This window comes from Paroedura picta, chromosome 4 (genome assembly GCF_049243985.1).
Source record: "Paroedura picta isolate Pp20150507F chromosome 4, Ppicta_v3.0, whole genome shotgun sequence".
In the NCBI taxonomy this organism is placed as follows: domain Eukaryota; kingdom Metazoa; phylum Chordata; class Lepidosauria; order Squamata; family Gekkonidae; genus Paroedura; species Paroedura picta.
The window spans coordinates 96,825,195-96,850,846 of NC_135372.1; the positions used below are offsets into that span (position 1 = coordinate 96,825,195).

A 25,652-nucleotide genomic window follows, 5' to 3' on the forward strand; every position below is an offset into this window, starting at 1 on the left:
TTCGGTGGAAGCTCTTACTCCATACCAGCGGACTCCACGTTGCTGAAATAAAGCTTGTTCCTGTTGTATCGTTCACCAGGCCTGGCGTGACGTTTTCTTCAAAGGGGCACCCTGGTTTTTCAGTTAGCAAGCGGGTCCCCGACAGTTGGTTTACCTGTTGTCCCCTCACTTTGAAAGTGGTAATCTGTCTCTACCTGAAGTCTTGTGGGTTCCAGGATTAGTTTTGACATTGGCACTCCTACTTAGAGTGTGTATATGTCTAGTAGTATGCACCTGACAATACATTAATGAGGCTGGCTAGATAAAGAGTTCTGTAAATTATTGGCTTGTATCCCACAATTTCAACGAGTCAAACAAAGTTTGTGGAACAAGATTAATCACCTACTGCAATCCACTGAGTCCCACCCCCTGAAATTTTATTCCTAGAGTCAGAGTGGGGTTCTGCAGCCAGAGGGAGGAATTGGTAGAAACTTCTTCACACAGAAGGAGCAGTATATTGAGTAAAACCCATTGTTTATGTACCTATATAATGTCTTGTACTACAGTATTCTCAAACATTAATGCTGTAGCCATAATCAGCAACTCAGGAATGAGCTGACCCTTCTAATTATTGAAGTGGTAGATCAGACGACTCAGTGTAGGAAAGATGCCAAGTCTTCTGTGACATCATACATACATGCTCTCTCAAAGTTGTATGCAGTAAATATCTCTTTCAAGCTCCCCACCCCCCAAAAAAATCCCAAGATTTTTGAGTTTAAAATATGACATTAAAGTACTGACATGGATGTTCTCTGCTCTAGAGAGAGCGGCCACCCCCTCCTGCCAAGCCTCCCCCTGATGAAGAGGAGGAGCTTGAAGAGAAGAAGCTGAGTGCCTCTTCTAAGGTAAGAGGGTCGTTTTTCTCTTAAGGATTTATTATAAAGAGAAGTGTCTTAAAACACTGATTTTAGTATTTTTAGAAGAAAGGAATCTCTTATTTTGCATGTGAGGATGATCAAACTAAAATCATTTTCTGCTAACTCCACAACCCTTGTGTTCAATACATCAGCACTCTTTATATTCTGTGTTTGGAATTTCTTTTGTAGCTCATATGTATGTTTGGCCACTTTGATTATAGTACTGTTTAGAGTCATTCCAGGTCCCTTCTTTAGTTGGATCCTTTCTCTTGTTCCATTCTAGCCATTCTGTGACTAGATCTCCCAGTGACTTTGATTTTTCTTAAAATAACTGCAGGGACTCCTGATTTTGTATGTCCATGGTACAGTGAGTTTAATACCCCTGCGTTGTACCATGAGTAAAACACACACCAAACAATTTTACAGCCCCAGCAGGAGGAAATGAGAGCTGTCTATTTTACTGGAGGGGTCAATTTTTGTCCAGGAGACAGTGTATAGCTGGGTGGGAGAACACTACTGAAGTGCAATAGCAGCCCCAATCGAAATCTGTAATCTCTATGGATGCTTTTAAAGTCATAGAAAGTACCTTGAGATATGATCAAAGATCTTTCTGTTCGAGCCCAAAAAGTTTACATTTATACCCTGAAAAGTAGAAGCATCAAGTTCTAGATACTGTATAACTTCCTCTGACAATTAATGTCTGCTGCCGGTATATAAACAAATATGTAGCCTTCATTGTCACTCTAAGAAGAAAATAAGTTGGCACATTTGGTTTATATTGGAAACCTATCATTCTGGGGCTACCTTCCAATGGCCACAGAAAATGTGCTGTAAACACTGAGAAAGCACCTAATTCTGCTTGGTAACACTAATCCTGTAGCATCAGTGCTCAAACCCAGAAAACGCTAGAAGTTTTCCTTCTGAGGCCTTATATAAGAACTCAGCATATTTTTGGTGCTTCCAAGTGAGAGTGGAGGGCTTTGTCTATTTGGGATAAAGGCATTATGTTTTATTTCTCATTCCTATGTCTCTAGAATCATGAGGCATTCATCTCTAAAGCATGTCCCATAGCAAACTTGACGGAAGGACATGGCTCCGGTATCTTTTGATTACTACCTGTGTCTGCTTGGGAACTGTAGTGTGCTATTTTTCTGGTCAGGGTTTGGTCACTAAGAGGAAGAGCAGGGGAAGCACAGCAGATGAAGAGGAAGAGCATCCCTATGAGCTGCTGCGAACAGCAGAGACAAAGAAGCATGTTGTTGTGGATAAAAAAACAAAAGGTAAGAAAACTATGTCAATGATGTTTCACTTAGTCATCTTTGTTGCTGAGCAGGGATTGGGACCAAGGTATCTCAATTTCTCATTTGACACTCTTAACTGCCTATTAATTTGATTTTCTATAGGGGGGGAAATGTGTGCAAAACCTAATAGTGTAGATTCTCAATTTTGGCCAAAGTAGCTTCCATGCTGCAAGCCCCCATGTTGCTGCCTGAATCAACTAGCTCTCAAGTATCAAAGCCAGCTGGAAAAAATAAAAACAAAAAGGGGAAAAACAGATTAAAAACAAATATCCTCTTGGCCCACTGGTGACAATTAATTACCTTTGTGATTAATACGAAATTCCCCTGATCCACAGAAGCCCCCTAATACCCACTTCTTTTGTAGCTTTTATCTAAGTTTATAACTACCTAGAATTCTACTGTCTGTAGCTAAATGCAATATTGATTTTAACCATCTGAATGATATGTTTTTGTTTGACTTTTGTTTTGTTTTAAAGATGTGTTCTCACTATGCATAGTTTTTAATCTGCTAGCTGCCTTAGTGGCCCTGATGAGGTCAGGAGGACAGTGTATAAATTTTGTAACTAAATAAATCTCCCAAACATGCTGCCCACCCACCTCAACTATAACAGTCAGTGAAAATCAACATTTAATATTTATATCTTTTAAATTCTTAGGCGAATCATCTTCAGGTGCTGTCAGAAGTGTCCAGCCTCAGGTAGAACTGTTTGATTTTCAGTTTGTATTTATAAGTAAATATAATTAATATAATCAGTTATTTCAAAGGGAGGAACTATGACATATATGTACAGGAAACTATATTCTGTACTTCCAAATGCTAAAGAAAACTAATGTGCAACTCTGTTCAAATGGTACCTAATGTACCTCAGTGGGCTTAAATGGTAAAAAAATTGTACTTGTTTGAAATGTAATAAGGAAATTGCCTGAGCTTGTTAGAAATATTTATAGTTTTCAAATAGTATTGAATAAAACTCGATATAAAGCTTTAAAAAAAGAATAAATTTACTTTAAATAGAGGTTTCTAGCTCTTAGGGCCTCTTGTGGCGCAGAGTGGTAAGGCAGCCGTCTGAAAGCTTTGCCCATGAGGCTGAGAGTTCAATCCCAGCAGCCGGCTCAAGGTTGACTCAGCCTTCCATCCTTCCGAGGTCGGTAAAATGAGTACCCAGCTTGCTGGGGGGTAAACGGTCATGACTGGGGAAGGCACTGGCAAACCACCCCGTATTGAGTCTGCCATGAAAACGCTAGAGGGCGTCACCCCAAGGGTCAGACATGACTCGGTGCTTGCACAGGGGATACCTTTACCTTTACCTTTAGCTCTTCATTTGTTCCACAAGGGGCAGTCCTCTCCTCCACACTTTTTAGCATTTCATGCACCCTCTGGCCCCACTGGTCAAGAGTTTTGCGCTGGGCTGACATCAGCAGATAACACCCAGCTTTATCTCCTCATGGACGGCTGCCCAGTCTCCCCCCTGGAACCATTCGCCAGATATTTGGAAGCCAAAGTTGGGTGTCTCAAGCAGAGTCATCTGAAATTCAATCCAAGATGGTGGTCCTGTGGCTGGGAAGGAAGGGGGCAAGCCATGAAGTACATTTACCCATCCTGGCCACACCCTGTGCCATCGCACCCTGTGCCAGAAATCTGGGATTGATCCTTGACGCCTCCCTTTCTATAGAGGCGCAGGTCATGAGGGTAGCCCACCAGGTGTTCTTCCACCTACACTAGGCAAGGCTACTAGCGCCCTACCTGTCCCCAGAACACTTGGCCACAGTGATCCATGTGACAGTCACCTCCAGAATTGACTTCTGAACTCGCTATATGTGGACCTTCCCTTCCTAGCATTGGCATTTGGTCTGAAATCCCTTTTCACAATTTCAGAAAGGTAAAGATGCCTGATATTCAGTGATGCAGACCTTTCTACTGACAGGCCCATTGCTAATGTTGAAGTTCCCAATTCTATTGAATTGTAAATGTCATAGGAAATAATAGTGATTGTGTCCGGAATCCATATCTGTTTGAAAAGAGCATGTCATAAATGGATATGGTTTGCTATTCTATAATATAGTATTAATAAGACAATAAGAACCAAAGAAGCTACAGGAATCAAAGGGAATACATCACACATTTTACTTGCACTTCTTTATTCAATTTTGTAAAACATGCAGAAAGGTATAGGAGCATTCTAAATTTATTTTTGGTGAAAATAGTCTGCATCTATCCATGGCTGGTTTTTGTTTCAGATCAAGAGGAAGCGCAGATTCTCTGTATTTTTTGAGCTTAACCGTCATAATGCTATTTTGAAGGTTCCTATAGTAAATTGTATTCAGAGAGGTCAGTAATGGGCCATCCAGAAAGAAAATGTAACATTTAATAAGAAACAGTTCATATGGCTCAGGCTGTGAAGAGTATCTGAAGACTCTGTGTGCAAACATGAAATTTGCCACCTGCTGTTGAATATAACATGCTGAATATATCTTGCTTAAAAAAAATGTCTTCATGACTATAATAAAAACTTAGAAATACATAGGAAGCATCTGAAGGTTTAAAAAAGGAAGGCAGGGCTTTGGTGTTTTACACAGCTATTTTCTCTTCCCCTGACCTTGTTCATAGTGTAATCCAGTCTTTGCCTCTTTTACCATTTCCTTTCACTTACCCCATTTGTCAGAGCCCACTTGTATAATCTTCTTGGAAGAGGAATATATGGTATAAAATGGATGTATAAAACTTAGTTTTGCAAAAAGTAACCACAGATACAGAATCCGAGCATTGGCTGATATTGTTCTGGTCACGGTAGTGTAGTAAAATTTAAGTAATATAAGATTCTTTGCAGGCCTGGCCGCGGAAAGGGCTGCCTTCTCAGGATGGCCAATGGCCACTGAATTGCCACAGTTCTTCTGACCTTTCTTCTAGCCATTCGGAACAACGAAGTCCTGAATCACACTTGATAGAAGTCTCAAAAGGTACGTTCCTGGGTGTACAGCTTTTATATAGATGAAATATTTTCTGGAGTTTTAAACATACAGCACAGTGAAAATGCTTGCAAATGTCTCAAGATTTTGTTGCCAAAAGCTATTTTTGTATTTGCTGCTGTTTTGCTTTCAGAAGATGGAAAGCACAGCCACTGTTTCATTTGAACAGTGGCTCCTTTGTTGGGTTTCATTGCTGGCTTTGGGACAACAGTGTTCCAACAAACAACATAAACTGTCAGCTGCTGTCTACACTCTGATTGCACAACTGCTAAAATATTAACTATAGCAAGAGTAATAAGGTAAAATATAAGTGTGCGAGTATGTTACCAATGCAGTAAATTATAAGCAAAATAATATGCCACCTAAGCTTGAAATTCTTTCATATTAATGTAATCACAAGAAATGAATACAATGTAAACTACGTATGTACTACAACTTCCCTCCATCTTGTCCACTGGATAAGATGGAAGCCCTCTGTGTATTACCTATCCTTTTTTACTGCAGTTGAATTGGAATGATCCCAATGAGTCTGTTTATGGTCAATAGAGTGCTCTCATTAATTGCTGTGTACTTGCTGTGGAACAGGACATTTTTGCATGTTGCCTGTAAATATTTATGAAAGAAATCTTGCAGATTTGTACCAGAACACATAGTCAAAAAGCAAGAACCCTCTCAGTATATAACATCATTGTACAAAGGGCTGTTAGAAGCAACATATTAAAAACATTCTTTTATCCCTTTCTTCTTCATGCATATTTGCACATATGCATAATTGAACTTATCATTCTTTCTTGGTATTACCAGTAAGCCCTTTTCTATAGTCTGGATTTTAGCTTTGGGTTGTTCTGGTTTGTGTTGGCTTTTCCATTACTGAAGCAAAGGACTTGCAGGAGTATAAAGTGTTTGCAGTAGTGTTGGAGGGAAGGAAATGAATTCATATCTGTTAGCAAAACAATCCAGGTGCCTGTCTCATAACAAGTGTTTGTATAGTTAGTGTGCTTGCAGGCTCATGTCTGTGTCACGTACTTTCTGAACTTCACAAGTCTGCTATGGAAATCTACTAATGCATTTCGGATAGTAACAAGAAATCATTGGTGCCATGAGCCCATTTGTGACTGGTAAGCTACTGATGCAGATACCTCATTTTTAAAAGATAGAAAATGAGTCACTTGGGCCAATGTCTGTTGAGCCCATAAAGTTGTCTAAGAGAGAGATTGTTTTAATCACACTGACAGATAACCTTAAGAAGTTCAAGTGATTAGAAGCACAACCATTTCATTTTTTAGAGAAGATGTGATTATGGGCATATTATTCTACTTTTATTTTATTTCTATTACATTTGTATACCGCCCTCCCATAAGGCTCAAGGTGGTTCACATAGAACATAACAGAACAATACATTAAACTGATTATATCTATATCTATATCTATATCTATATCTATGTATATCTATATGTATATCTATATCTATTTATAGAATATATCAAGATAACAATAGTAATAACAGTAATCCGAGAATAACATTCTAACAGTGAACAATCTAACAGGCCCATGGTTGGTCAGATGGGTTCAAGGGAGGGAGGATTGGGGGCCCTGTAGGCGTTGTTTGGTTTTGGTTGACCTGATGGTTTTGTTAGGCCTTTGAATAAGATCAGCTGGAGAACTGGGTTGAGTGTTATCGGTAGGTTGGTACCCAGCTCTGTCTGTCTTTAGTGAAGTCCCCAGATGCAGCCATCTTCCAACTTCCATTAATATTATAGCTCTAATGCTGTGATCAATAAGATGGGGACTAATAAGCTGAGCCAAGATGGAGGTGATGCTGGTTGGGACAGCTAATATTATAGCAAGATTGATTTACCTGTTTTAGACAGCTTAAAGCTGTCATTTTGAGACCATGTGAAAAGTCTGAGGGTTTTGCTAAAATTCTCAACAACAGTTTAATAAGCAGGTGCAAGTTATAGAGCTCTTGCACGGAGTGAAGAGAGAGGCTTTCTTTCTAGACTCAGCTGATCTGGCCGAGCAGATCCCGTTCTATTGCATTCTTATGGCTGATTTACCGTAACAAGTTCAATGTGGGGCTACCCCTGAGGATGACCCAAAAACTTCAGCTGATACAGAAAGCAGCAGCTCACCAACTTACTAGAGTAAATAAATATGAGCATATTACTCCAATTTTGAAGCATCTGCACTGGCTACTACATTGTTTCTGGATTCAATTAAAGGGGATGATTATTGCCTATAAAGTCCATCATGTGCAGAACCTCTCCTAGTATAGACCCAAGCTTGGCACAGAGGTCTGGCCAGAAATTGCTATTCCTTCTCCTTCGAAAACTCAGCTGGCTTCAGTTAAGAAGAGAGAGTGTTTTTGCTGTAACTCCATAAATATGGGATGGTATCCCAGATGAGATGCATCAGCTCCCAATTCTCCAAGGTATATAAGAGATAGCTTTTTAAGAAAGCCTTTGGATAGTGATGCAGGACATTGATGTTATCAGATGATGGTTGTTCATGATTTGTGAGTATGGCCTGGTTATGAGAATTTTGGATTAGGCAGATCTGTAGTTAGATTTTACATGTACAAATGACTTTTTAATTATTGTTAACCACTGTGGACATATAAAAAGCAAAATATAAATTAAAAAAAAATTAAACAAGACAGATGGGCTCATATTTATTAAGTTTATATCACTTATGGCTTAAGATCTAAGGAGACTGTGGAGGTAACTTAGCTATAGTAATCTTTCTTGCCAAAGCTTTTGGGCTATTTTGTATTCAGCAGAAAAGAAACAGCACCTAGAAACATAATTTACCACGTCAGTTGGCTCACTGGGAACAATTCATCCCAGCATAACTCCTTTTTATTCCACTCTTCTGTTAAAATCATTGGAAATTAATTCCTGTGGCTGGATTGTTTGCACTGGTACCAAAACATGTAAAACTACATATTTGACTCCTGTGCCTCTTCTTAAAAACTTCCAAAGAAGAAGAATCCACCCCCCACCCACCCCCGGAGAAGCTTGTTCCACTGAGGAACTGTTCTGTCACAAACTTCTTCTAGATGTTTAGAAAAAAAAAATATTGAATTTATTTCAACCCATTGGTTCTGGTCTGACCCTCTGGGGCAGTTTCCGTTAAATGCTCTTTGCTATATGTTTTTAAAGAAATTCAGTTCAATGGCATTTGATACAACATAGTAAAACATGAGTCTAATAATGGAGTCACATTTCAGTGATAGTTTGTATTGCAAGCAGGATACTATAGAAGTAGGAATTAGTTAAAGAGAAGGGAGGGTTTGGTGGAGTTAAACTTGCTACTAAGCCCTTATTTCTCTTGCATAAGAAGATTTTTGAGCCACTAGGGAAGGAAACAGCTGTGGGGAGGAGAGGGAGTGTTTTCAAACTTGCACGTTGTTTGCAGCTCGGTTTTTTTCCCCACCCAGTGTTCTTTGCCAAGGGTAGGGAGTGCTGCTCTAAATAACACTTTGGCCTTTATGGAAATATCTCATGTTCCAGGAGTCTCAGCTTGTGCGCCTCTCTCTGCAGAGTATAGTTAACACTTCTCCAAACCTTATATAGCAAGGGCTGATTGTTAGTGTTAACAGGAATAAAAAGAAACGGGGCGGGCTGCCAGATTGCATAAATCAGGCCACTGTTTGGAATTTCATAAATGCTCTGACTTTGGGTACAATTCGAGCACTCGGAACAATACTGAACTGTTCTTACTTTATTTCTCTCTCGGGGAGGGGAGCGTGAGCTTTACATTTTGATTTCTTTCTTCTTCTTTTTTTTTGCACATATGTGTTTTGTCTTCTGTCTTCCAAAGACGAAAGGAGCAGCAGTAACCACAGCCAAGCGGATGCCCAGGATGTCCAAGTACTGGATCAGTTCTCAGGTCTATTGCATGGTTCTTCTCCGGTGTGTGAAATAAATGAAGACCCTTTCAGACTCATTTCTGCTGTCGGTAAAGGAAGTGCAGAGGGGACTGCTATGCAGCTGGAAGATGTTGATGCATCTGGAACAATACAGACCAGCACTGCAGACCAAAATAAAGTGGTCTATTCAACCATTTGCCATACAAGTGATAAACTGGATCCTGAAACTTTAGCACATCTTCACTTGCCACAATGTTCTGCTGGTGCTGAAGAAGGAGACAAAAGCAGTTCTGTGGGCAGAGTCCACCCAGGAGGCAAGCCCAGATCAGAACTCAAACTTAGCCGCAGCTTGTCAAAATCGGACTCTGACCTTTTGACCACTTCTCCAACAGAAGACGATACTATGGGGAGCAGAAGTGAATCACTTTCCAATTGTAGTGCTGGCAAAAAAAGGCTGGAGAAATCACCCTCTTTTGCTTCAGAGTGGGATGAGGTGAGGTTGACCTTGACTTACATTTCTGTTTTCAGTGAAATGAATGTCACTGCATGTGTCGCTTTATGGAAAGAGTGTTTCAATGTTTTGTAGATTTCTTCCTCGTAAGATAACTAGAATCGACCTGTTATAAATTAAATATCAGTGCTGCAAATGTGAGACAGAAGCTTTAAATGATTTTAAACATTCTTGAAAGTTCAGAATGGTAATTCCTTTGACTTCTCCATGACTTTGTGGGATGACTTCTGTGAGTGGGGGAGGTTAGCAGAAAATGCTGGAGAATCAGTTATCACATTGGCATAAGATTCCATGGCTTATTCTCCTTGGAATATCTTGTGAGGAAGAGTGGGTCACATATTTAGGTCACCACTGTCTGATTTGTATAAATGTTTCAATAAAGCCAAGGAATGCCTGTATACTTGCACAGGCGGAAGATGGAGAGGGTTAATAGCCAGACTACTGAAATAAGAAAGACGTTTAACTGGCAAAACATTTCATGACAACAACATTGCCTTAAGGAATGCCGTAGTTAAGATAAAGTGTCCATTTTGAAAGTGCAACCAAGAATTAATGAGGCATTATTTGTTGGTTCTGTTCTGACTCAAAACAAAGTTGTGTGAAGGATATGAACGAGGAAGCTGCTTGTCATATGTTGAAAGACCAATTACAGACATGCTGAGAGTCAGTTTGGGGAGTTCATTTCAGGCCTATAAAGAAACGGAATGTGTTATCCAACATTCTGTGGGAATACTAGTGTGTATACTACCACTTTGCTCCACAGTTCTTGAGACCTTAAGTATGGCTTTCTCTAGAGAAAGTAGTAGGGTGCATGGCATTGATTTCAATTAATGGAATTTGTACAAGTGTTCAGTCGCATCTCATTTAAGTAGAACAGAAATATATTAAACTACTATGTACATTACACCATAAGGAAATGTCTCAGTATCCCCCTTCCCACTGCTGTCTGCCTTCCCATATGAATTTCTGATTGTAGGGACGTGGGAGGATAAAGTGGTAGCCAGTAATGGGGTTTCTGAATCATGGAAGGAATAGCAAATATCAAAACCAGATATTCCAATACACCATAACATAGTTGAGGAGTACTTAAATTATTTGCTTTAATTTGATTAAAATGCAAGGTCTTGTGAACATCTATTTGGAGTGATAATGGGAGACACTTTCTAAAAACAAATCAATATGGAATATTTTTCAAGCACTAGTACTTCTCCAAACACATCACTGTCTGTACCTGTGGCTTTGAGTTAAGTCTCTTGATATCAAATAAATAATTTTGTAACAAGAAAAAGAAGGAACAAAATATGCAGGCTACAGAGTAATAGAACTCTCTGTTTTTAGTACACATTTTTTCCTGTCACTATTTCTGTAACTGACATTAAAATAGATGGTTCATACCTGTCATGGAAACAGGAAAGCAGGCCACTCACAGGTAAGTTAAGATTTCTGTGTATTGTAAATTAACCAAAGGAGAAAAGCCCACCTACCCTCAACTGCCTGATGAGGCTAAGAAAGCTGTAGGAGGTATGGGATGTTGAGACAAGTTGTAAAAATGTGTGTGTTTTTTTTTTGGGGGGGGGGGGAGAAGGATATGTAGCCCACTCAGGCCCCTGACTGTTTTCAGAATTCTATGGGAAAAATAATTATATTTATATGTTGAGTAAGAAAGAGATTTCAATATCTTCCCTACCCCAGTGATTCTGTTAGTTGGACAATGAACTACAGTCACCCAAAGACAAGGTATATCAGGGTAGATGGGATATTTCCAAATTGTTTATCTACTCCCCCCACCCCCCGGTCAATGCTTCACAGATCCCCAGTTTTTATAAGCCATTTCTTATCCTTGAGATCAACATGTGTTCAGGTGATCAAACTAGATATTGCTATTAGTATTAACATAATTAAATATGTTTATGGAAAATGTTTGTTATTGCATTTATACTAGGAGTAATATCTTTGGCCTGGAAATTGTTATCTGCATTGAGGAAATTAATGTTGCATTAACTTCTGCTGTATCTTGGCCTTGTTACACGGCTCCATCTAAAGTGATTATGCTGTAGAAATGCAAACTGTTAAAACTGTTGTCATGGCTGTCTGTAGTGGTCTTAAGTCATTCCATACGCTCTCTTTCCTAACTGGAGTATTTCAACTGTTTTAATGCAGGGGTCCCCAACCTCTTCGCCTTTGGAATTTTGAGGGGTGACAGTGAGCGCCACCCCAAAATAGCTGCTAGAGGAGGCAGAGCTGAATACACATGAAATTTATTTCAATATTCAGCTGAAGTCTACTGTTTTGAAATTTAAAGCCCATTAGATTTAATCTTGACTTCTGGAGCAGCAGAGAATAAGTCTTTGCCTACTTCTATGTAATGGCCCTTCAGCTATTTGAAGAATGTTATATAATTCCCCAGTCTTCTGTTTATAATAACCTGGTTCCTTTAACCTTTTCTCAGGATTTTTTTTGCTCCTCCTGAACCTGTTTGAATTTGTCTACATTTTAAAATGTAGCACCCCAGAACTGTTCTGAGGACTGCAGTTGATATCTGACCAGTATGGCACATGCTAGAAATGCTGATTTATTAAAATGCTTGCCACCCCTTACACCAACCACAGTGATTCAAGGAGATTTATTTCTCATTGACTTGGATACTATAATTCTATGGGTACAACCTAAAATTGTATTAGTTTTTGTTGTTTTGTTTTGCAATTCAAACATACCATAGACTAGGGTTGCCAGCCAGCAGCTGGCAACTGACAGGAATCTAGGAAGCACCCTTGGGCAATGGCATGATGTCATTTCTGTGGAAAACCTGGAGGTGACATCACACCTCTCTAGGTATCTTTGGGTGGTAGTTAATATCCCTTTCCAGTCTTAGCTTATTTTGAGCTTTTGTTTTCTAAAACTTTTCTCTATGAGCTGCATGTCAGTAGAGATCCCTTGTGACTTGTTCCACTTTAAATTTTTATCTCATCAATTAGCTTTTTATGCTTATAGGGTTATTTAGAATACTCCCAACTTTCTTTGTAATTGGTATTGTGTTTGCCATTTTATCGCTTTCAGGAAATCCTACAAATCTCAGGCTTTTTTTCTCTGATAGCTACAGAATCATAATTAGGATTTTTCAAAGTATTTAAATCAATTTTCCTGAAATTCAAACTACTGAACTATGATTACCTTTAGCTTTTCATAGGATCAAGACTTCACCTAACTTTGAGCTTGGTAGTGGCGGCAACAGTGTCTGGGAGCCACTCTGAGTACACCACAGCCAGGCCCAGAACAGCTTCTAGCTTCACCCGCCATCAACTCTAAAAATTAAATGGAAGTGCATTGTTTGTACATGTGCAGACAAAACTTCTTTATTTGGGGGAAAATTTAAATCCGCAGTGATTTTTTAAAAGGATTTTTTTTGGAAACGCAGTGGTGTCCCCTCAAGTTTGCTGGAACATCTGTTGAGTGTCAGTGTGGCCCCAATCTGTGGATTTAGATATCTGCAGATTGGGGCCTACATGTCACTAAATTGTGTACAATGTTACTGTACAGTCAAGAAAGGACTTGAATAAGAAATGTTTAGTTTCAGTGATCGTTCAGTTATGAGAACTTTTTTTTCCTTTTGGCAAAATTAATGTTTAGAGTTTTCCTGCCCTAATCTGTTAGTCCAAAGTGAAGTGCCCTTGGAAAGCATTTTCACCTTGTCCAGAAGAAAGTGGGAAGATGTCCCAGGAAGGGACTCCTTTCCACCTGTGGATCACTGCAGCCAGGAGAAAGTATATGGGAGAATCTTCCATTGAAAGGGGCTTCCTTATGCACCCTGAGATAGCTGAGCCAACTGAGAGAGATCCCAGCTGGCTTGGACTCCCTCACGCAGCCTGTTTAAAGGGACTGTGTGAGGGAGCCTGAGACAACTGGGGTAGCAGAGAGAGGACTCCGAACAGCCCAAAGAACCAAATTGGGTAGCACAAAGTGTGGTAAATATTTGGAGTGCACATTCTTCACCAAACATCGCTTCTCGAACCCTGGATTAGACCAAGTTGAACCCAAAGTTTGGCTTATGAGTCAGTTTGTTCCCATCCATAATTGAAACACGTGTGATGCTGATATTTTCCCATGCAGAGGTCATCTTTATAAAGCATGATATATGATGTGGTCTTATGAGTTAAGTCTTGGTCAGCATAACTGTGGGTCATTTGCTCTGAGCAGCAAGCTAGCCTGTTGGATCTGCTCCACTCTAAAGGCTGGCTATATGCAGTATTGCAATAGAAGAGGGAAACCTCAGAGGTACCTTAAATTGTTTCTCAGAATGCATTGGGACTTTATTGAGCACTTTAAAAAATGATCCTTCCTTTTGGGCGTCATATTGCTGCCCTATACCCTTTTTTCTTATATATAGGATTGAAAATGGTACCATCTTGTCTGGATATGTCAAAATGCAATTATTGTACCTAAGATTTTTAGATATCTGCAGTTCTGATAGTATTTCAGGTCTGTATGTATGTGCAACTATGCTACAAAATTTGCACTGGAGAAAAGAATGCTTATGTTTATGAAATGTGCTTGTTGAGAGCAGAATAACATCCATCTACAGTAGTACTGAGTGCCGCAGTGTCCAAGCTAGCATTTTTCTCTGCTTGTAATCTGCCATGTGGTGACTGAGATCCTGGTTTAAGGTGATCAGAGTCCCACAGTGTACAACCAAACTATTTACTTAGACATGCTTAATCACTGATAAAATAGCCTTAACCTTATCGCCAAATTAAATTATACTTATCTAATGTACTTAGTCATGTTGGTATTCCTTAATGAACTTGAGAGCTGGGGAGTATTTCATAAGCAAGGCTTAATGTTAAATTTGTGTTACACATTGTCTGACCTCAGAGTGTGATTGGAAGAAGATCTTGAATTTAGGGAAACCGTGTGAATATAAAGTAGTCTGGTTTTTCAAGCCTCTCCTGCATCTGATTTGCTAGAGATGAAAAAGAAGTAGTGAAGTAGGAGAACTGAAAAATTAAATTTCATTTTCTTCCCCCCTTATTGTAGAGGAGACATTCTCCTCCAGTGGTTAGGTCAGGCCTCTGCTCGCTCAGTTAGGGCAATTGTAATGCAGATTTTGCAGCCCTCCAGCTGGTGACCAAAGCCAGACCTTCCAGTCTTCATTGCCCAACTGTAGATTAAATATCTACAAGGAGAGAAACCTTAAGAAATCCAGATTCCAATCAAATCATCAGTGGGATGTGAGAAAACTTGCAGGACCCATTTAAATGGTTGCACCTACAACACAGAAGATGGAACACCAGCAGAACAACAGGCTCTGAAGACACATGCACAGAACGGGCCAAGGCAGATGCTATGGACCCAGAGATGCGGTCGGATCTCCAGGCTTCCACTCCTCCAATAGTCTCATTCCAGAGGCAACAGAGACGGTGGTGCAACAGGAAGGAAGTCTGGAGGCAAGCAGAAGCAAATTGCCAGCAAAGAGAAAGGTCACCCCTCAGCAAAAACAGACGGCTCCAAAGCAAGTGCAGAACAGCAGTTCATCTTCCCAAAAGGGCGCAGGATGCGGCATGGAGCGTTCCGGAGCTGCAGAACACACGCCCCCAGAGAACTGGGATGATCTGTCTCTTACCCACGATGTTGACAGCCTGTTGGAGGTACACCGTGACAGGTATGTAGGGCCTGCAGGTAAGCAACAAACAATGGGTTTGTGCCCCAGATCCTCCTCCCCACCGTCCCTAGATTTCTGGTGTGCTTTTATCACAAAGCAGCAGATGAGGAGAACACTCTAACCTTCCCTTGTCAGGGATACCTGTACGCATTTCCTTCGCTACCTCTAGTGGGCAAGTTACTTCACAGAATACAGCGCGAAAGGGCCATGGTCATCATTGTGGCTCCTCATTGGCCCCAGCAGTCATGGTACCCAGACCTAGTACAAACTCAGTGACACACCCATGGCCATTACCAGCCAGGAGGGACCTCCTTCTTCATGGTCTATTTGCGACATCCAGACCTGAGGTGGCTGTGACTGGCAGACTGAAAGTTGAGTGGTGATTCTGCAGAGCCTAGGCTTTGCTTTGGAAGTAGTGGACATTATGCTGCAGGCCAAGAGACCATCTATCAGATGCATTCAAACATACCTGGATTGCATTCACAAGATGGGCCACCAAGAATGGGCTGGCACCAACGCATGCATCCTACAAGGATTTGATAGCATTTCTTTATGTAAGTTGGAAACAGGGCCTTAGGGCAAACATGCTTAGGAGGTAAGTGGCAGCCCTAAGTGCTGTGCTAGGGCTCAAGAGGTCCAATTCCTTTTCAGCCAACGTGAACATCTGTTTTCTCAAGGGAGTCCAGCAACTGGACCTTCCCATGCAACATAGATTTCTCACATGGTTTCCATTAGTTTCTTGCTTTGACCCCTATGTCAAACTGAACACAAGTACCTGTCCTGGTATGTAGCATTCCTGGTGGCCGTAACATTAGCCAGTGGGGTGTTAGAGTTGGCCGCACAGTCATCCAGAAAGGAATTGTGAAGCTTCGGAAAAAAACTCAGTCCTGCTATGGACAGATTTTATTCCCAAGGTCTCTTCCTGTTTCCACATGGAACAGCCTGTCGTCCTCCCTGCCTTTTTTCCCTAACCTAAAATACAGGGGGACAAGGAGTGCCACACACTGGATATGCACAGGGCGCTGAGAGTTTAATTGTCCAGGATGGCAAACTTCAGTACTTTGAATTTCCCACAACTCCTTCAGTATAGGTCAGAAAGTCTGCTCAGCTACCAAAGTCTACTGGGTCAAAGAGTACATCATCAACGCCTATGAGGTACAAGGCAAGATCCCACTGGGGAGGATCACAGCCCATTCCACTGGTGCTGCTGTGTCGTCCATGGCTTTTTCCACCATAGCAAATGTAGCGGAGATCTGCAGAGAGGCAACATGGTCATCATTCTCCATCTTCATCAGACATTACTGAATCAACCAGGTGGTCTCCCTGGAAGGCTACCTTCAGATGTCTAGTTTTGCAGCAGGCCATGCAGTACTGACTTCAAGGGATTTAACCCGCCCTGAGAATAGCTTTGGTACAGCTAACCACTCTACAGTGCCCCCACTGTAGGAGAACAAAACATTGGACTTACCTGAAGGTTTCTTCTCCAGTGGGGCGAAGTCATCCACATCCCACCCAAGGGAGGAGTGCACTCACTGTAGACTCATAACAAACAAACAACAACAAAAGCCACTAATGTCAGCACTGACACGAGAACAGCCTGATGGAAGAGGACACTTCGTCATCGATGGCATAGCCTGACACAAGAATTGAACTCAGCAGGGCTTGGGAAGAACTTAGAGGTCAGGCTCTAGTCACCAACTAGAGGGCTGCAAAATTTGTTTTACACTTGCCCTACTTGAGTGAGCAGAGGTGCGACCTAACCATCCTGGATGACTTCAATCTTTTGAAACTTGGGAGTTTTTTGAGGAGAAGCACCAGCAGCTACACTGCAAATTTGATGCCTCTACCTCAAAAAACAGCCCCTCCTCTGAGCCCCAAATACTCCTGAAAAATTCTCCATTATACTGGATCTGGAAAAATTTACTCTGAATACCAAATTGTGTTGGGATTCAGGAATATTGGAAAATACCAATATATTTTGGGCGGAATATACCCGAACCTGAAAAATACCATATCTTTTTTGTATACCCCTAGTACAAAGCATTGCACAGATTGATGAAGCACTTTGTTCTGCATAGATAGCTGGGCCTTGGCAGTGGTCATATAGCCTTCATATTTAATTGGTACAAATGGTTGATTTGTTGTTCATATGATATACCAATATCTCATCTTGTTGGTGGTAGCAGAATAGTCAACAACGGGGAACCATGTTAGTCTGCAGTAGCAAAATAAAAGAAGACTCCATTGGCCTCTTACCTTAGAAAGTAATAAAATGTATTCTGGGCTAAATTGATGCCACTTATGAAAATTTGTTAGAGTAAATGTTATTCTTTAGCATACCATTGGACCTGTTTTATTTTGCTTCACCAGTGAATTTATACTTTCTGTTTAATTTCTCCTCAGGTAATGATGACAGTTCTACTGCCGTGTATTCTCTTGCAGATTTCTTTCAGATCTGCAAATAACAGAAAGCAAATTCTAGTTGGGTAGCCATGTTCGTCTGAAACAGCAATAGTCCAGTGGCACCTTTAAGATTCATATAATTCATGATATGAACAAAACAGTTGGTCTTGAAGGTGCCACTGGACTCTAGATTTGTTCAACAGAAAGCAAAATTATTAATATAAAATTAGCCATTAAGGAAAGCCATACACTTATTTTTCACAGCAGCACCCATCTCCCTCCTCAGACCCTCCCATTACTGAATTTTAAATCAGAAACTTTTTTATTGTTGTTATTATTCATACAATTTATATCCCTCCGCTCTTGAGATTGTCTGAATTACAGAGTTTCACTTGGCAGGATTAAATTGCTTAGCTGGTTTGTCCATGATTTTTATACAGGGTCACTCCCCTTATTTTTTGGGGGGAGGGGGACACATTTCTTTGAAAGGAACTTTGCTTCAGTTCACTGACTGTACCCTGAAAGTTTGGTTTCTTTTTTTTTTCTCTCTATGAGCATGAAGAGATGAAAGTAGGATCAAGTTTGAAAAAACAGATCTGAAAAAATACTATCCAGTGTCTATGTATAGAGAAAGAGAGTAGCAGATGGCAGATATTTTGCCCTCTCTTTTCCTGGGGGGGCATCTGTACTGCTGTGTGAAACAAGATGCAGAACTAGGTGATCCAGCATAGCTATTACAGAATGAAATTGTCAAATTATTTTAGTTAATTCATTTCATTTCATTTATTTATTTGTATGGTCACAGACTAGGATATAAAATTTGAAAAGGTAAAACTTTAAGATTTTAAAACATGTTGGGGGTGTAAAAAATAAAATTGGTCCTTGTCAAGGATTCTTGAATAGCATAGACAGACTTATTTGTTCGTTTGTTTAGTTATTTATTTATTGCATTTATATACAACCCTCCCCGGAGGCTCAGGGCAGTTCACAAGAAACATAGGAACATGAACAATACAAAGAAATTGGTAACCATATTGTGATTGTGATATATGCCCACGATGTTTTAGGTAAATTGCCCTGAACCTTATGGGAGGGCGGTATAGAAATAAAATAAAATAAAATAAATAATAAACAGCGAGAACAGTGAATTCATAACCATAACATACAATTAACCTGTGGTTGGTTGGTTCAAGACATTGAAGCTCATGGACATTGAGGTTCATAGGAGGGAGGCCCCGTGGATGGTGTTGGTTGTGGTTGACCTCAACCAAATGCCTGGTGGAGAAACTCCCTTTTGCAGGTCCCACATAATTGTTCAAGTTCCATTTGGGCCTTGAGGCTTGCCGTCCATTAATAGCTCTTTGGTCCAATCTGCATCTATTTGATGTATAACCTCCCTTCCAGAAGGGGGCAGATAAGTTTGTTACAAGCTGTGGTATGTAGAGGGCAGCAAAGGGAGATAGGTTCCATTGTATTTCACCATTCACTTTTTATACTAAAATGGATTTGTTTTAAGAATGTCACAATAGAAGAGTTGATCTTATACCTCGCTTTTCACTACCCAAAAGAATCTCAGAGCACCTTCCCTTCCTTTCCCCACAACAGACACCCTGAGAAATAGGTGGGGCTGAGAGAGCTCTGACATAACTGTTCTGTGAGAACAGCTCTATCATGACTGTGACTAGTCCAAGGTCAACTAGCTGGATGCATGTGGGGGAGAGGGGAATCAAACCTGGCTCGCCGCTCTTAACCACTACACAAAGCTGGCTCTTGGAAGGTGAAAAGCAACTGAAAACAGAAAACTCTAGTCTCTACCACCCTGCCTTGAACCAGATATAATTTGGTTCCTCTTTTCTAATCTGTTTTATATAGCATCCTTTCCATCTGGTAGCATTAAAAGAAGAGGTGAGAATGCAAGGCCTCACCATCAATTTGACTTTTATCCGCTGCTATTTAGTATCCTCTCTCAAATGGAATATGTAAGAGCTGTTTCAGTCAGCTGTAGCACACAGTCCATCTGCTCATAGAGGAACAATTGTGTCAGTTATCTAAGAATTTACTTGTTTCCTTCTTTCCTTCCTGTGCCATTTGTTTGGAGTTAAGAATATTATATTGTAGGCAGTTACTTTGAACTGTACAGTGCCTTGAAAGCAATGGCAGAAATTAGGTATATAATAAATATACCGTTTAATAAATAAAAAGGAATATAGTGGTGCCTCTAGTGTGGTGTGACAAATAGAGCCCTTTTTCTTTCCCTTCAGTTAGGGAGAAATCAGTCATTTTTTCCCCTCCAAACTGGTTTAGACTGGCAGTTAGGTAAAAGGAGTGGTCAGGGAAAACTCTAGTAAAAGATCTTGTCTCTACTTTACTGCTGCTTGTGTTGAGTTGATTCCCTTTGGAAAGACTTGCAGATGTGGGGGCAGGGCGGTCCTGTCCTCCTTCAGCAGACCTCCAGCTCCCCCATTACTTCTTGTGTTCCCCTGTCCTCTAGGAACAGAATTTTAGGGGCATTTTGAGCTGCTTTGGGAGAGTAAAGGGGGAAGTTGTGTTTCTATAGACAAAATTTAGATGAGATCCAACCCGTTAGAGGTATATTAGGCTTGCATTCGAATTTCCCAAATCAAATCTCACATATTTTCAAGTATTATTAATTATGTCTGCTTTTGGATTTAGATCTTGTGATTACTGTTGTTAAAATAAAGGTAGAAATGAATAATCTTCCTTGTTTCAAAGCAAATGGATACTAAACACTAAAACTGTTGCCCGATCATTTATTAATTTCATATTTTTATTTATAGGCTGCCCCTCTCCAATTGGTCTTGGGGCAGATCACAACAATAAGTTAAAAACCAGTACAAATTTAAAATTTAAAATACATTTAAACCTATCAGTAATCCTTACTCCAGTTATCCCTGTGTGCCTGGAAATTAAAAATGTTTACAGCTATTAACTAGGCACAGAATGGAGGGTGGTGGGGGTCCAGCTGGGGAGCCTAGTTTAGCCTCCACCAAATACCTGGTGGAAGATTGCCTTCTTACAAGCCCTTTGGAACTTTGGAAGCTCCATGAGGGTTTGCACTTCAGCCAGCAACTCATCCCACAAGGCTGGAGCCAGGGCTGAAAAGGCCCTGGCTCTGGTTGGGGCCAAGTGCTCCTCTCTGGGGCCAGTGATCATCAGCAATTTGGAATTTTCTGAGCAGAGGGCTCTCTGGGGGATGTATTCAGAGAGGTGGTCCATCAGGTACGCAGGTCCCAGGGCCTTAAAAGTTAAGACCAACACCTTAAACCTGAGCTGGAATTCAGTCGACAACCATTGCAGCTGTTGGAGAACTGGTTGCATATGCGCTCTCCATGGGGTCACTGATAGGACCCACACACCCCCATGTTAGTGAAGTGGTGAGCAAGAAGCTGATCTATGTTGAGCACTGTGGAAAGGTCTAATAACACCAGCAGCGCCAACTTGCCTCAGTCCAAATGTCTTTGGAGGTCATCTGTCATAGCAACCAATGCTGTTTCCACACCATGACTGGAATGGGTTTAGTATTGAGGTTTTCTCTAGGTATTTCTTCAACATGTCCACAGCTGCCACTCCACCACTTTCCCCTAAAATGCTAAATCCCCTAAAATTTCCCCTAAAATGAAACAGGGCAGTACTTTGCAGGGTCCTGCATGGGGTTGGGGTTGAGGTTGGGGGGAAATTGCTACAATAGAAGTTTCAGAGAGTTCAAGTAAATAAATGAGTGATGAACGTGTGCTGCTGTGTCAGTTTTCAATCTAACTAGAATAGTGGAGGGAAGTTTGTTGTCTTGATCCTTTAATCAAAATTTGCTTCCTTTGTTTGAAGTTCTGGGTTCATTCTTATCCGAAACTGTCCTCTTGAAACAAATTAACAAAGACAAAATGGGGAAATAAGGTGTGCTGTCTTGTAGCCACCTGGAGGCATTTTGTGTGGCAGAGTTTTATGCATGCAGTGGGTCTGATAAAGCAAAAGATATTATCAGACATGGCAGTTCTCTTTATGTTTCATCTACGAGAGTGTCAAGCTGTTTTAGTTAGTACATATTGAAGAAGCCTTTTTGGCAAGTGTCCACATTTGAACTAAGGGAGGAGCACTTCTGTTCAAAATGGATGAATTCCATTAGGTCTAAATGCTGCAGAGCTTTCATGTTGGCTGAATGTAATTGGATTTGGGGTTGGGGATGTGGAACAGTAGAACATATTGGTGCTATCAAAATGGGCTGCTTATTCTGACACATATTTTCAAGGAAGAAATGTTGTCATAAAAACACTTTTGGATACCAGAGTCTTATGATTATGCAGGTCTCCCATATCTATAATTTTTGCATCCTTTCAGACTGTAGTGAGTGTTTCTCGGAGTGACAGCTTTGAAATAGTTCTGGAAGGTGTGGATGACATAAGTACAGTAGAAATTTAGGGATAGGGGATTCTTACCATTCATCCCAGAGAATAGGTATTTTTTTGACTTGTGGCTGCTGAACCCAAAGCTTGTGAGTTTCAAAATGCTGTTCAGACAAGAACTGTACCCTATGAAAATGTTGCTTGGTATCAGTCTAGTTAATAAAGAACCAAAAGCTCTCACTTTGACTTTGAAAGGCAAGATGATTTTTCTTGTGGCTTGTTATGGATCAAATTCTGGAAGACATCTTTTTGGTGCATCTATTCTCCCTGGCTATGTTTAAATTAATAGATTAATAAATTGAATTGTCCTCAGAAACCATGTTTTGCTCTTTCCCAGCAGTTTCAACCCAAGGTGCCTGATGTCTCCGAAGTTCAGTCTTTCTCCAATGTAAGAATCCTGCAAAGCTTTGCCTCTGCTGGGAAGCAATTCAATTTCTGGGGTTGCTTAGTTGTGTAGTTGTGTTTTGCTTTCTTAGTATTTGCTTTGTGTGTGTGTTGGTTATGGGAAAACCTTGGCTTGGGCTGGATGAGATGTATAGCTACATGGAAAACTTTTTTATATTAAACATTTAAATGGTTCAGACAAAAATACTAACTTTTGCTTGCAGGTGATCTTTCACTTGGCCATATAAATTTTGAATCAGAAAATTAATTTGGATCATAACATAGATCAGAAACATTTATTTATAACCCAGACTAGGAAGATGCAGATAACTGCAAATTATTCAGATATATCTTGAGCCAAGAACATAATTTAAAAACTGAAATGTCTCTTATGGCTTAGCTATTTAATGCACATTAGTGCTTGTTTAATCATGAAATATCCAGCTAGCAGTTCCTTTTCCTAGACTGTGTAGTACATAGTATAGCACTCCATATTAAGCATTTCTGCATTACTTTGTTATTTTGTCAAAGACATGAATCTTTAATCTTCATTTTTGTAAACCACTTTCATGGGGTTTTTTTGGTACCATAAGACTTCTGGTTGAAGGAAGAAATGAGTCCTCTGTCTCCAAGGCTATGAAGCACCATTTTCTAAATCTTGATAGATTGATAAAACATGAGTCAAAATAGTTCAGCTGAACATTGTGGAGATAAATGCATATTTCTTGTGTCCATTTTTTGCATTATGCCAACCAAGTGTGGTAGGTGCATAACCTTGTCCTTCTATTCTATCTAGTTTCTAATATTGTTAACATGCAAACCGACTCAGTTGGACTCCTCCGTGCTTTCTTTACAGTAGCTCACCAGAAGTAGCTGATTTTCTATTTCTGTAGGTAGAAGTCCCTTTTATATCATGGCACACAAGAAAACTTTTCTGATAGGCTTTGAGCTTTGAAGAAAAAGAGTTGGTTTTTATATGCAGCTTTTCTCTACCTGAAAAAGTCTCAAAGGGGCTTACAATCGCCTTCCCTTTCCTCTCCCCACAACAGATAACCTGTGAGGTAGGTGAGGCTGAGAAAGCCCTGACATTACTGCTTGGTCAGAACAGCTTTATCAGTGCTGGTTGAATGTGGGGGAGCACAAAATCAAACCCGGCTTGCCAGATTAGAAGTCTGCACTCCTGACCACTACACCAAGCTGGCGCTCCAACATGTCAGAATGTATCTAGTATTAATAAATTCCCTGCAATTGTTGTATTCCGTAGAATTGTTAATAATTAGGAGCTTCTAGATGACTGTAGAACTTGGTCTGGGTTGAATGATTTTCTCTCTAGCTATTGAAACACTATCCAGGTGCTTCTGCTACTGCATTTGTCTTACATCCTTGTGTCAATGCCTTTGCTTTTTCATACTTCCTTTATATACAATTTAGCACTAGGTTGTGCCATTAAAGTTCTTTTTAACTCTAGGGGAAAGGGTTTACAAATTTTGAGATGAAAAGTATGAAAGGGCCCATGCAAGGTTCTCCCATTCACATAAATAAACATGAACATTTAAAACATTTCTCCAGTGAAGGAAGATTACCGGTGACTTCCTAGTAGGTAGTAAGCTTGGAAAAGGTTTCTGTAAAGTCTTTCTGGGAGAATAACTATGAATTAATTTGTTATGTATCATGATATATCTCTTGGATTTCAGCAGTTTTTTAGGTGGACACCCTCTAACAGGGTCTCTCAGTTTTATGACTATGTCTCACTAACATTTCTTCTCTTTCAGATTGAGAAAATCATGAGCTCCATTGGTGAAGGCATTGACTTTTCTCAGGAGCAGCAGAGGATTTCAGGTACCATATAGAACTACTGATGAGTGTGTGTTCTGCTTTGACAGACAATCTTCTCAACCTGTGTTTATGTTCAGAAGGCAAAATAAAAGAAGTGTGAAAAGTCAGGCCCGTATAGAGGAGATATTGGGTCGTTGCATTTATTTCCCTGAGTTGCTGCTTGAAGCTGTGCGAGTTAGAACTGTCTAGGGGGAATGATTTGGGTAAGGCCTCACTGTTCTGCTGTTCCTAAATTTATGGAGATGTAACCTAATCGACCCTCTTTTCTATAATAATTAAGTTGTGCTCCATTATTTGGCATAAGCAGCTAACAGAAAAGTTCTGCACATATGCTGCATGCACCATACATTGTTCTCTCTTTCACTATCTATTTTTACAGGTTTTTCATATTACTTAGTATTCCAAAGAGCTAAATGCTAAACACAAGAGAAATTAGTTATTACTAGGCTTGGCAAAATGGGAAGGCAAAGAGAAATGAGAAAAAGCTAAGTAAGGATACTGTCAGAGTTGACTTTAAAGGGCCTTGCCTTGCATATTTATTTGCCTTCCTCCCTGTTTTCATTTCCTTTACATGTTCCTGACTTGGTGTTGTGCTCGCCAGTGTTGAAAATGCATTTTAAGGTTATTTGCTGTATTTCTTGTTTCATGACTTTCCCCAACCTTGGTTGAAATTCTCCCTTTTTTATAGTGACTCTGATGCAACTTTTTTATTAGCTTCAAGTATTCATTTATCAGAGTTCTTGAAAGTGGTAACCTAAGTCAGTGATCCCCAACCTTTTTCAGGCTGGGGACCGGCGGCAGCAGGGAGGGCGATTGCCCGGCCGCACATGCTGCGCAATATGTGTCCGCACACGCGCAACACGCATGCGCGAAAGTGCCGCACATGCGCGCCTTTGGCTGCGCATGCACATTGCGCGTGCGCGGCCCTGCTTCCCTCTCCCCCCCTCCCACAGTAAGAAGCTTAGCGGGTACAAGCTTGCGGCCTGGGAAGTTTCTTACTGCGGGGGGGGGGCGGGGAGAGGGAGCCGTGGCCCGGTGCCAGGGCCTTCACGGCCCAGTACTGGGCCGTGGCCCGGTGGTTGAGGACCACCGACCTAAGTCATTAGAAAAACGCTTGCAAAGTTGCAGATCATACAATGACTTAGACTACTGAAAGATGTCTAACTTGTGCGCTAAAACTGGTTGATCGAAATGCTAGATCATTTTGAGTGGAAATAAGAGCAGGAAACCATAGAGATAATTTTTATAGTATTACATAGGGCTGCATTTTTATGCAATTTCATTTCAAGGAGTGTCTAGTCTAAGAGATATATACTTCATGCCAAGATTTTCAGCAATACATCCTAACACGCAGAATAAAAAGAGGTGGTAAGTCTTTTTAGACATCCAGCTTAGTTTACTAGTCCATT

General features: G+C 40.5%; 1 protein-coding gene across 12 annotated transcripts in view; it reads left to right on the plus strand.

Moving 5' to 3' along the window:
* Positions 1 to 25,652, plus strand: part of ANKS1A (ankyrin repeat and sterile alpha motif domain containing 1A) — a 140,784-nt gene that overhangs the window by 64,781 nt on the left and 50,351 nt on the right. For 7 of the 12 annotated variants that reach the window (XM_077334442.1, XM_077334444.1, XM_077334447.1 and 4 more), the window contains 7 exons: positions 801 to 884; positions 2,056 to 2,176; positions 2,854 to 2,894; positions 5,026 to 5,155; positions 8,987 to 9,528; positions 22,361 to 22,411; positions 24,180 to 24,246. In XM_077334442.1, coding sequence (XP_077190557.1) covers positions 801 to 884; positions 2,056 to 2,176; positions 2,854 to 2,894; positions 5,026 to 5,155; positions 8,987 to 9,528; positions 22,361 to 22,411; positions 24,180 to 24,246 — 1,036 coding nt within the window. The remainder of the gene's footprint in view (positions 1 to 800; positions 885 to 2,055; positions 2,177 to 2,853; positions 2,895 to 5,025; positions 5,156 to 8,986; positions 9,529 to 22,360; positions 22,412 to 24,179; positions 24,247 to 25,652) is intronic. The other 5 variants (XM_077334445.1, XM_077334449.1, XM_077334454.1 and 2 more) reach the window with 2 other exon arrangements.